The 13430-nt window shown below is 35.2% G+C and overlaps 1 protein-coding gene across 2 annotated transcripts in view; it reads left to right on the forward strand.

Moving 5' to 3' along the window:
* The window catches only part of klhl20 (kelch-like family member 20), a 40366-nt gene that overhangs the window by 16991 nt on the left and 9945 nt on the right, over positions 1-13430 (forward strand). For both annotated transcript variants that reach the window (XM_039735630.1, XM_039735629.1), the window contains 6 exons: positions 4266-4424; positions 5143-5237; positions 9114-9229; positions 10124-10307; positions 10396-10539; positions 10647-10780. In XM_039735630.1, the coding sequence (XP_039591564.1) occupies positions 4266-4424; positions 5143-5237; positions 9114-9229; positions 10124-10307; positions 10396-10539; positions 10647-10780 (832 nt within the window). The remainder of the gene's footprint in view (positions 1-4265; positions 4425-5142; positions 5238-9113; positions 9230-10123; positions 10308-10395; positions 10540-10646; positions 10781-13430) is intronic.

The raw sequence follows: 13430 nt of genomic DNA on the forward strand, positions 1-13430 counted from the left end.
ATGCATGTTGTATCATTCAGAGACACAGTTAGCTTGTTTGAACGTTAAAACATTAGTTACTTCATCAGTTCAGTCAGTTATCAAATTCCTATTAAATATTTTTGTAACAATGGGTCATAATAAAATATAACCATGATGATATAATTGTACTTACACATGTTAGCAGGCTGCATTAAATGCACACTTTTTAACCACAATTTGTTATGTAGTCAGAAATTTATTCTAATCAGGTTTGTGGTGGCTCAATAGCTTTCATGGATAATAGATTCCAATTGAAGTGATATAAAAATGACATTGATTGATGTCCTGTTGTTTGTTGTTAGTTGCAGAGGGCTTGTGACTAATTGTACTTCAGATTTCTTACGACTATGTAACATTATATGACTTTTACAGCAAATTTCAGTTTCGTAGGCTTAATTTACATAATCTCATTGAGTTAGTGGCGTGCTCTCATGAAGCCAGTCATGGAATGTGACACATCCAGAGACTCGCTCCGATAAAATCAAATGGGTATGATTTTTGCCTTTAGTTATAGGGCTGGAAATGTGTGCATGAGAGCTGACAAACAGTAAATGCTAATCAGGAAGTACAATGCATAGAAAGCCAACGTGGAGTCTGTAAATGTGACATGAGCAGTGATATTCAGTCTTTTAAATTAACATGGTCTGAGATGACGAGACGAGATGACAAACAGTAGTTGGCAAATCTCATATATCCCACAACTAGAAGTCACATAATGTGAAAGAAATACATAATGGAGAGTTCAAATCTGTTGAAGTCTCAAGGTGAAATTGTTGGCTGTTTTAGGAGATCTGGAAGTTTGCCAAAAAATGAGTGTCTGAGAAATAGTGAAACATTATGACATAAACATGATATAGCTGTGAGATTATTTTTAGTGTATTATAAACACTAAGTACATATTTGTTCACTCTGTGCTTCAGAGGGACAGTTATATGATGCCTTTTTTCTTACATTCCTTTCTTGACAAGCAAATCTTTTTTACTTTTGTGGTTAACTTATTTCATGTAGCAGGGGAAGTGAGCTGGTGTCAACGAGTGTACATCTCTCCCGGTGTTGAACTAACTTGTAATGGGGAGGATCTGTTTTGTTGTCAGATGAATAAAAGAGAAAAGTATACAAGTTGAGGTAACCCCAATCAGGGGAAGCAGTAAACTTATTTGTAATTGATATTGTTTCTTTAAGAGCTTTCAAAGTTGTTAGTGCTTTTAAACTTTCATAAAATATATGCTGTATTTAGGATGTCCCACTTTCAAAACAAATTTCTTTGAAGAATAAGTGTGCCAAGTGTGTATAGGATAGACAGACATGGCAATCGCAATGTGTTTATCGTGTTATATGTGAATGCAACTAAAAATGAACTTGTTATCTCTACCAAAAATAGTCAGAAATGCAAACCCTATTTTTAAAAGAGTTGTAGGAAAAATAAGTTTAGGTCCTAAAGCCCTAGTGGCTTAGATCTTCAACTATTAATTCTAAAGTTTCCAATTCATTCACAATCAGTAACTCATTTTGTGACGGCGTAGTTGTTCAGTAAGTAAATAATTTTAGTAAAGCAAATCTTAAGCTTAGTAAAATGAGAATGGTACCAAGATGAAAAGACTGGTATGTTTTCATATTCTGCAGGCTAGCAATACAAGAAGTTTTCTGATTTGTATTCAAAGGTTAAATGCCTTAGTTACCAAAGTTACTAAAATTAGGAGGCAAGTTAGAAATATAGTAATTGTTACTATTTTCCACAGGGATTAGCGCTGAGCCAATAGTTGATGATATCTTCAATCACCAATTAGCTGAACAATGTAAATAAAAATCATCAATTGCCTCCAAACATTTTGAGACATTTCTTCAAAGTGCTAAACTGCAGCTGTTATTTTTTTGTGTTTTTTAAATGCATTTATTTATTTAAATCTTGTACTCCTCACAATGATGATCTCAGGCACTTATTCATGGCAGGTGGTGTTCAAGACTCCCGTGCATAGTTAGTTTAGCAGAAGTGTCCTGTACCTGATGGAAGGCAGTCTGATCAGTGCATCACATAAAACAAAGTTTGAATGGGAAGAATGCAGGTATATTTGTAGCACTGCGCTGCTCTGGTGCTTGCAGACTCCGAGTGCCCATGGTTTCTTGTTCTTTACAATTGCTCTATTATGATCACTCATTGTGACCACACTAGTTGGAATTCTTTTTTGACTTTGGCAGGTGTGTCTCTTTTTTAAAAGGTTTCCTGAAGCTGGTCATTATTGTAATGGAACTGATCCCCAGGCTAATGCAACTTGTTTGTGAAGTTAAAATATCATTCACCATCCGTTTTCCTATCACACTTTACTCTGGGCAGGGCACGGAGCAGCCGGAGCCTATCCTTCTGGTTCTCCAGGTATATTTTACAGTACATAATCTGTGCAGTGAGATTCGACTGCCAGACAAGGAACGTGGCAGCATTGTACCCCCCAAACCCCAACCTTCCATCGAACGTAAAGTGTATTGCGGTGATTGTAAATTCAAGAGGACACCTCAGTTCAGTACTATGTGCTAATATGCATGCGCTCTGACCTCTCAGGGGAAGCCCCCCAGCCCCATCATGTAGTAACGAATTGGGAGGAGGAACAAGGCAATGAATAAACAGAGTACTGTCAGTAATTTTCTTTCCACTTCAAGCTCTGCTTGTAGGCAAATAGGAACTTGATTTTACTGTGTACACTATATATTAAATCTGAAATAAACTGATTTCACTATATAACAAAGCAGTGCCTTACATTTTTCTTAAAAGCCAGTGCCGTTGTCTTCCTGAATGAACATTGTACATTGCAAGCTTGCAGTACCAATCAGCATTATGCAGTTTTTGTGGAATATTGTTTGCACACATGGTAATAAAAGGCAAAATATGCACTAAGCCAAGCCATGATGAAACACAATTCCACCCATATAAATCAACATACAATACATACACCTTTATATATCATGAAGTGAATAAATATATTTGCTAACTACCAGTGTGGTTAATTTCTGTCAATATATGTACATTTTTAATATTGTGACTGATTGTTACAGAGGAAGATGTCTAAAATGAATGTATTAGTATTACATTAGTTAAGTAGTACATCTGCTAAGCAACTACATATAAATATTAAATAATATAATTTGAATTATACCAAAATCATAGATGTTAAAAGTTAGAAAATGCCCATATATCCATATTTTAACCCTGCTTAGACCAGATGTAGAATCCCTGAAAATGCAGCACTAAAAGTACATTAAGAAAATTCCCCAAGAAGTTTTTTATCTTCAAAATCAAATTTTAATTCTTCACATAAATGTCAAATAAGTAAAAACCTAATATAGTTTATTAATAATTTAGTAAGCTGTTAATTCAGGGCGAAAATCAGTTGAATTTGCTTATATATTATACTTATATTAAATAGTAAATGCATTTCAAGCATTTCTGAGATCTGTTTCTCAGCAGATAGTCATTTAATTTTGGAATTAAATAATATACAAATGTTATTGTTATTTTTTAAGTTGACTGCAATTTCAATTTCCACAGTGCCTTTGTTTTTGTTTCATTCACTATATAGATAGATAATACCACTAATAAAAGCTCTCTTGAAGTATCTAGTTACTGCATCTGCTAATCTTAAGGGGATTCTTTTCCCATTGCTTTGATAAACTGGTATCATACCCTCCCCTTGACTAGAAATAACTGTCAGCAATACTTTCTATATTTGGGAACATAACCTTCAGTATTTTTGGTTTTAAGTGGGAACAGTCCATAAAGGACACCTGTGTGATTGTAACTCTAGCTTTCATTTGCTGTAAGTGAAGCACTGCATATTGCATGGTAATCAGCTTAAATAAAATAAAATACTGTTCTAGTGCTTGTTTAATTGATCACAAAGTATATACTGTATATTAAAAGTAAATTGCAGTTATAATATCATAAAATCTAAAGTTATGAATGAGAATTTTCCTTCCAAAGTGGTATATTTGAGTAAGTTTTACATTTTTCTTATTTATTTGTTTCCTTTTCAGCAAAGTAGTAACTTAATTTCTTTTCTGCTGGATAAGTATTTGAAGCCTTTGAATAATTATTATATTGGAAGATAAGCTTTAAGTAACACATAATGAACTGTTGAAAAGTGAAAAATAATACAAATTCTTCTAATGATGCCCCCAGATATTGCAGACTTTTTTCACACCCTCTTTCTTGTGTGCCTGTTTAATATAGTAATCCATGTTTTTTTTTTCTTCAGGTAATGGAAAGTGAAGAATTTATGTTGCTGCCAGCAAACCAGTTGATTGACATAATATCTAGTGACGAGTTGAATGTTCGAAGTGAGGAACAGGTTTTTAATGCAGTGATGGCTTGGGTGAAATACAGCATTCAAGAAAGGAGGCCACAACTACCCCAGGTTAGAGACATTTTTTAACCCTAATGAGAAACTTAAATGTATGGTGTTTGTAGGTTGTTTCATTTAAAATGAAGAGCTTGAGTAGATTCTGGTATAAATGGACTTCTATTGTATAAATCCACCTGCTCTTCATGTAATGTACACAAGGTAGACATGTGGGACTTTGAAGGACATGAGGAGTAACCAGGGAAAAACACATCAAACAGAGACATAAATGGACACACAGAGAACATGGAAACAGTTTTTGGGCTGGGTTTTGAATAATGAATTCTGGAGCTGTTAGGAAACAACACAAGTGATCTTGCTGTCACAATATAAACTTTAAAAATAATGTTGACCTAGTAAAAGATTTTCGGTACCTACTTTTATTTTTACCTAATTCACTATATTTTGTTTCTTAATTATAGGCATTTAAGAGATGCAGTTAATAATTTCAGAATTAATGAAAATATGAAAGCTCAGCATGAATGAAGAATATTTTGTCATTTTATAGTTCAAATTCTTAATTTTCCAAAAGCAGTTAACATTTGGAAATCTATTTTAAACAATGTGAATAAGAATGTAGTTTTTATTTGTAAGTCTAATTTACTTTGAGTTTACATTTTTTAATTTACCAGTAAAAATTTAATAAATTAGTATACACTATAGAGCCAAATCTTTGAGCTAATTTTAAAATTAATTAACCCTCTTGTAAATTTGTTGACTGTGTTCTTAACAGGTATTACAACATGTTCGATTACCACTTCTTAGTCCTAAATTTTTAGTTGGAACAGTTGGATCAGATCCCCTTATTAAAAGTGATGAAGAATGCAGGTAAAGTTTTTATCTTTAAACATATTACTTGTGAAAAGTTTCAGTAATTTAAAGGATAGGTTTAGTATTTTTGAAAGCAGTGATTTTTGTCACAATTGTGGCAAGATAATTTGATGCCAAAGTTTTAATTATAAATTACAAAGAAAAAGTGTTTTATTTGGAGACTTACAGTTGCAAAGCAAACATAAAACAGAAGCTCTAATACATTATCATTTAGAAAATATGCTTTCTGCATTTCTGATTTACGACTACAAAACAAAAATGGAAGACATTTTATTGCAGATGTTTGGTACTGTCTTTTATGTAATGAGTGAAATTTTCATGTAAACAATGGTTAGTATTAAAGGAACCACAGTTCAAACTGGAAGGCTGAAGTAGAACAGGACAAAAAAAAAGCATTTGTCTCTACTGTATTTTGAGGGAAGAAAACAACTGAGGATGTTATGTTTCAGTGAGTAAAATGTATTAGTAACTTCTAGTTTCCTGCTGGTATACGTTTATTCAGATCTATTTAATAATGAGGCAGATGTCATTTTAGAGTTTCATGATTTGTAGCAATTTTAAATGAACTTGGAACAAATCACTTTTGAATTATTGTAATAACATTACTGAATACCGCTAGACAATAAAACTAACGCGCCCTTGGCACCACACTATCGCCCCCACCACCCAGTGTAGACAATTCCACAGTACATGGGTAGAGCAGCTAATCATTCATAATCCACAAACATTTCATTATCTGACCACCCAAGGGAGTGGTATTGAACACTGTTATTGTTTTGAAATGGCACTGTGTGCACCACCAAATGCCAGTTACCCATAGTTTTGACATAGCTTCAAGCTGTACATTTTTCTCCTGTCTCACAAATTATGCCTTATTCCATATCATATTTTATATCTTGCAGCTTCTTATCTGTGCAGTAAGACTTAATGTAGTCTCATATTCATATACTGACACATGGATGGTATAAAATCAGATCCTACTTGCCTAAATCTTTAGAACAATAAACTTTTATTAGAAAGCAATTAAAGTGTATGTGCTGAAGTGTCTCCTAAAGTATGATTGGACTTTAATTTATCAGAAAACACAAATTGGTCCCACTTGCTGCCTACTCTTGTATCCTTACCTCCGTTAATAGCAATGTAAAATGTTAGAAGCTTATTGACTTTGAATGAAGAATGTACAGTGGGTTTTGCACTATGGAGGTAATAACATTGAAGAGTAGTATAGTCCTGTTCAGCCTAAGACCACACTCTGAGGCTGTTTTATGACTGTTGAGAAGAGAGTTGTAGTAATCAGATGTTATTAAAGGTGAAAGAAATTCTGACAGGATTTGCCTTGATTTCAACCTTTAGTTTGTTTAAATAAGGGTTGTAGACTCTTTATATATTGTACATTGTGTATATATATTTAATATGTTGATGAAAGTATGTGTTAAAGGTAAATACTTGTATTTTTTTGCCATTGACTAGCTGTCTTACTGATGGAAGACAGTGGATGACTGATAATTATTTGTTTTTAACTTAGATAAAACAGGCTTTATTTCAGAGGTTGTATCTCCTTGAATAGTAAGGCTATTTAAAGTGAACAGTCTATTTAGTCCATAGCAAAGTTTCACAGTCACAATTTGAAGATCCCTAGAGTATTACTACCTGCCTACATATAGCTATGATTATCTTTGTAAGAAAAACTTTGGTTTGTATGAAATATAGCATTTACCCGATACCATCCCTCTCTCAAAGTTTTTATTGACAAACTCATGCCATCCACCAAATCAGTTTTTTTTATAATTCTCACCAGTTCTGTCATGTCACCTCTTACTCTTTCTTTGCTTGAACTCAAAATATTCTACTTAAATCTCCACCCTGCCTGCAGCCCTAAGAAAAGTCTTGGAGCTCTTTATTTCACTTTCTTTGGCACCATTGCACACACACACACACACACACACACACACACACACACACAATCACACAATCACACAATCTACAGATGTTCTGCAGCATTTAATGTAAATTAAGGCTGGCAAGTTGAAACAAACAATTTGCTCAGGTGTCTCAACTTTTGTTGATTACTTAAACACCCTGTGTCTGTCTTAAAGCACAGCTGGAACAGACTGTGTTATTACACCCTCTGAAGTACTACCTGGACAATATTACACTATAGAAAGTTAGAATAGAAAAGAATAGAAAGTATAGCAAGAAAACAGCAATCAGCAAATCAGATGGAGCATTATTACCCTTAGAAGACTAGGCCTTTTGTATAGAGAAACTGCCCAAAAAAAAAAGGGTCCATGATTGTGGTGTCCTACACAAGTCATGGGCAATTGGAAAATGGAATAAATTGATGGGAAGAGATCTGGCAGACCCAAAGTCACAACCTAATCAGAAGCCAAGTTTCTGAAGGTCACCTGCTTGCACATGCTTCAAGTACAGCTTAACAGTCATTGAAAAAAGCCAGTCTCAGTTTCTGCTGTGAAGAGGAGACTTTGTTGCAGGTTTGACAGGGTGAGTGGTAGTAACAAAGCCATTCCTTAAAGGACAAAATAAGAAATTGAGGCTTGCCTGGGCCTTGAAATGCCAGCTGTGGACAACTACAGACTGGACAAAGTCTCCTCTTCATAGCAGAAACTGAGACTTGCCTTTCCCCAGCTGATGCAAGTAAACTGTAAGCAAGTATGGAACAGAAGTTAGTATTAGTTTGCAATCTTTTGTAAAATTAAAGTGCCAATACTTTGCTCTATCCTGACAAAAAGATTAAGAATTTAACACACACTCTTTCAAACACAATACACATTTTACACTACATGCAGCAGGAGGATAATTCTTCTGGAACTTATTTTGAAGAGCTAAGAGGGTATTTTATAAAGCAGTCCAAAATCCTGTTTCTCTGTTGTGCAAGAGTAACAAGGAGATTACTTACCTAAACCCAAATGAGCCCATCAGAACTCAAAGTAGTTTCTAAGGGAACAGGAAACCATCCATCCATCCATCCATTTTCCAACCCGCTGAATCCGAACACAGGGTCACGGGGGTCTGCTGGAGCCAATCCCAGCGAACACAGGGCACAAGGCAGGAACCAATCCCGGGCAGGGTGCCAACCCACCGCAGGACACACACAAACACACCCACACACTAAGCACACACTAGGGCCAATTTAGAATCGCCAATCCACCTAACCTGCATGTCTTTGGACTGTGGGAGGAAACCCACGCAGACACGGGGAGAACATGCAAACTCCACGCAGGGAGGATCCAGGAAGCGAACCCGGGTCTGGAACAGGAAACCATTAGGGTTTAATATGCTATTGTCCCAGGCCCACGGACATTTGAGAGGATTCTGAGTTAGTCCCTAACTCTGTCAAGTCTCCTGTACAGCTAATGACCTGCTGTGTCTAAATTAAGAAATTATTTTGAAGGGACGGTAAATAGTACTTTCCTGAAATGTCAGTTGCAAGACAGGAGAAGAAAAGATAACAGGACTCAGAAAGGATACTTTTAAAGATTACATTAATTCCTGGAGACATTCCTGAAGAAAATAAAGAATATGGTACTTGAACTTAATGGTTGTATTTTTTTTTTTCCTCAGGGGAGCTGTTTTGCATTCATAGAGTGCTCAATATTAAGTTAAAATAGTTTGCAGTGTTTTATTGTCTACAGTTTAGTGGTGATATTTATGCAATGCTTTAATGTAGACCCTATGATAATTTATTTCTTATAACAAGACTTTTTTTGCATATTTATGTTAATATTGAAAATTAGTCTGAATGACTGGTAAATTAAAATTAGTTTTTAATTTATAGCTGTATTGGTCTTGCAGAACACGTATTTCAAGTATTAATTTATTAAGAGTGCCTTAATATTTTTTTTTTTTAAACAGAGACCTTGTGGATGAAGCCAAAAACTACCTGTTGTTACCTCAAGAACGTCCACTGATGCAAGGACCTAGAACTCGTCCACGAAAGCCTATTCGATGTGGAGAGGTTCTTTTTGCTGGTGAGAGCTTAGTCTCTTGCAGACTTAATACATGGGAAACCAATAAATTGTTTACTTATTTATTTATTTGTTAGACATCTTTTCTTTCCATACTTCTTGTGGTAACATATTTAGAGGCTGTACAGTTTAAAAAAGAGTAGTTAGAAGCCAATAACAGTTTTAGAGATCTCTGGTGCATTTTCCAGCAATTAAATGCATTTTGAATACTGCATCTTTATAGACTTGTTGGAATTATATTTTAAGCAAAAAAAGAAGTTATAACTTTCTCAGAGCAGGGAGAAATTGCACATAGGGTTTTTTTTCTTCATGCAGCTTAACAATCGAAAATAAATTGAATGAGTTCATAACATTGCACACTTTACATATGCCTTAATATTTAATGGTGGTACACTAGTTTAGTTTTGCTGAATCACAGGCTGAAAACACTATCTTTGAATAATGGGATTGTATGGTGTCTTTCTCTCTGTGTCTACATGTTTTTCTTGGTGTGCACCAGTTTTATTTGCATGCTGTGATGTTAGGCTAATGGGTGACACTAACTTGACATGTGTGAGTATACCCTGTAATGGACTGGGATTTTGCTCCTGGTGCTGCTAGAATAGGCTGTGCTTGCCTGTCCTTATGATTCACTTTTAAAGTAAATACATGCATCATTCATCCAACTAGCCTCAGACCTGTTTTCTATTAATCCTGTCAAATGCATGTGATTCGTTTTGGAGGGTGGCATATATATATTCAAGAAAGGTTTGCAGTATTTCTAAAACAAATTACTCTGTGTAGCGAACCAAATAAAATATAATATTGTCAGTAGTTTTCTGGGTTTGAAAAATAAGTTAAAACTTGTATTACTTTCTCGGCATTAAAAAAACCTTGTTTATTTTATACTACTTTCAGTTGGTGGTTGGTGCAGTGGAGATGCAATATCTAGTGTTGAACGTTATGACCCTCAAACAAATGAGTGGCGAATGGTGGCTTCTATGAGTAAGAGGCGCTGTGGAGTAGGAGTCAGTGTTCTAGATGACCTTTTGTATGCAGTTGGAGGTCATGATGGCTCCTCATACCTCAACAGTGTAGAACGGTGATTTTTTTTTTCCCCCTTTTTATATGTAATTTGTTTTATATTGCAGATGCTTCACAGTGAAATTTACTTTCATTTTTGTTTTAAGATATGACCCCAAGACAAATCAGTGGAGTAGTGATGTTGCTCCTACTAGCACCTGCAGGACCAGTGTTGGAGTAGCGGTCCTTGGAGGATATCTGTATGCAGTGGGTGGACAGGATGGGGTATCCTGTCTTAACATTGTAGAAAGGTGAGAGTATATAAACAATGGGCCTGAAATGTTTACATTGCTTTTGTGTTCACTTGCATGTGTTATTAAGTTCATTTAGTATAATATATTTGTCTCACTATGTCAAGATATGACCCAAAGGAGAATAAATGGACACGTGTTGCTTCCATGAGTACTAGACGTTTAGGAGTAGCAGTTGCAGTACTGGGTGGATTCCTGTATGCAGTAGGAGGTTCTGATGGGACTTCACCTCTCAACACAGGTATGATTTCAGGATACATTTTTGCAATATAATCTCAATTGAAATGTTTAATGTGTTGGTTAAGATGCAGATGTAGAAACAGCTAATGAAAAAGTTCATTAAAGGATAAGTTTGGTATTTGTCAAGTCAAAGTTAGTTTTTCACAATCATGGTATATATTAATTTCACACATTTAAAGCATATCTAAAGTGAAGCATATTTTATACATTTTCTAAAACAGTTCAATAGTTTGTGAATTTTTTCTGATGTATAAAGCTGAAACTGCAGTACCTTCTGTGCTGCAGTCTCTACTTGTCTTTTACATCTCAAAACCTACATATGCTAGGAAAATAAATTATGTATTAGTAGTTCTGACTAATGTCTTAGGGTATGTTGAGAGGAACAGTATTTCCCTAAAGGAATATTTCTGAGAATGTTTATAGAGTGTTGTAAAAGAGCTATGGACGTAATGGATTTAACAACTTATCAAAACGAATGAAGACCATGCATCAGCCTCCTCAGTCTCCACCAACAGATGTACCTGAGGTGATGTTTTAAACTGCTATACAGTAAGGTATTTCAGAACTAAAAAATACAGGTAGACTGTCATTAATGCACAATATAGCCAACACCATGCGTTTAGCCACATAAGTAACATAGGAATTTAGTAGTCTGTTAACAAATGCATGCGCAGCATTTTCACAGATATTTTCAAATAGTCTTTAGTTCTGTGCATCTATATGGTCCAGCAGACAAGTAATAAGATCAAGTCCAAAATGTTTTTCTAATGTAACAGAATTCAGGACTCCAAAGTTATCAACAATTCTTAATAAATTTGACCTTTTTATCAATAGAAATAATGTTGTCTGTTGAACCTTAGAGGCTTCTACTTTAAGAAGTGTAAATAGCCAGTGAAACGCACAACATTTTGAAAGTGGGAGAATGTCTTTTTTTTTTTTAGTACTGTATATAGAATACCTGATTAAACACAGTTGGGTGCTATAAGTGTGCTGTGCATGAGACAGAGGAGCACAGGTGGCACACAGAAAATGTTATTCGTTTGGCCTACCCATTTAGCTTATTATTTACCATGGGTTAATTAATAAAAACAAATATTAAAGTTAACACATGCAATGTCCAGTGCTTTCATATTAATGACCAGGAATGAATATGAGGAAAGGTTGTGTTTTATAAATATTCAAAAATTTTATGACGCAGCAGCAGACATATTTGATCATAGCGCTAAATATAGAATTCATCTTTATTTTATTTTTATTTTAAAGCTTTTGATGAGGTCCCATTAGAGTCTGTTAAGATTAAAAACACAGTGAGAAAATATGCACAGAACTTCTTTAGCTCAGAAAATACCATATTTCTGTCATATTTCATAAATGCTGATTTAAGAAAGTTACTACATTTAAGTGATGTTAAATGTGAAGGCTCTTGGGATCAATGAAGTGTAAAAAATAACTAACAGCTAAGTAAGTTTGTGAATGATGCTAAACTATTTTTTTTTTTGGTTTGAAACCCTAGATTGATGACACAGAAGTTCAGCTCTGGGGACTCTTTATAGTTAGAGGGTTTTGTTTCCTACCAGTTTCATAATACAGTGTAACCTCGGTTTGCGAGCATAATTCGTTCCGGAAACGTGCTCGCAATCCAAAGCTCTCGTATATCAAAGTGAATTTCCCCATAAGAAATAATGGAATCTCAGATGATTCGTTCCACAACCCAAAATTATTCATATAAAAATGATTAATACAAAATATAAAGTAAAAATACATAAAACCAACAACAAAGGTAACCTGCAATTTACCTTTAAAAAAAATCATAGCTGGTGTAAGTGAGTTTCTAAACTCATGTGGGATTCCACCCAACGGGACGACACGTGGAAGAGTGTCCCAAAGCAATCGCAGTCTCCCAGCGCTGTAGCAGTTCACCATATAAGCGCATCCAAAAAGATCGCAGACATGCTACAAGCGCCTGCCGTCAATGGGTGATACAAGGAACATTATAAAGGTCCCGCTACAATAACAGCGCTGTTGCGGTTTCAAGCTGAATAAAGCTGGTGTTAAAGTACTGAGACTCAGCTTCATGTTTTGTGGCACAAGATGGGGACTCGCACTTCACAGCACACACACACATACACACACACACACAGTCGCAATGCTGTAGTAAACAGTATACGCTCATACGGATGTTGACCATATGAGTGAGGCACTCAGACGGAGAATAGGAGACAATTGCCCTGTATTGGGGGTGGGGGGTGTAAGAGAGAGAGACACATGCACACACGCGAGAGAAGAACCATCAGCTCAGTTGTGATCACATGACGCTCAGCAGACAAAGTGTATCCATACTACTCATATTGCAAGACATTGGTCGTTTATCAAGTCAAAATTTATTAAAAAATGTTGCTTCTCTTGCAAAACACTCGTAAACCAAGTTACTTGTAAACCGAGGTTCCACTGTAATTGACTTATTGTACCTCTAATCGATCTCATTGTTTAGTTAGCCTTTTCCCTTTTATTCAGCATTTGGAAATGTGCAGTAGTCTGAGATTTACATTTTATAACAGGTTTAGAAAGAACTGTATTTTGCCATACCGTCCAAACCTTAATTATCTTTTTTCACTTACCTATTCATTTGTTCTTTCTTCTTGTGAAGTTCC

The sequence above is a fragment of the Polypterus senegalus genome, chromosome 14 (assembly GCF_016835505.1).
Source record: "Polypterus senegalus isolate Bchr_013 chromosome 14, ASM1683550v1, whole genome shotgun sequence".
Taxonomy (NCBI): Eukaryota; Metazoa; Chordata; class Cladistia; order Polypteriformes; family Polypteridae; genus Polypterus; species Polypterus senegalus.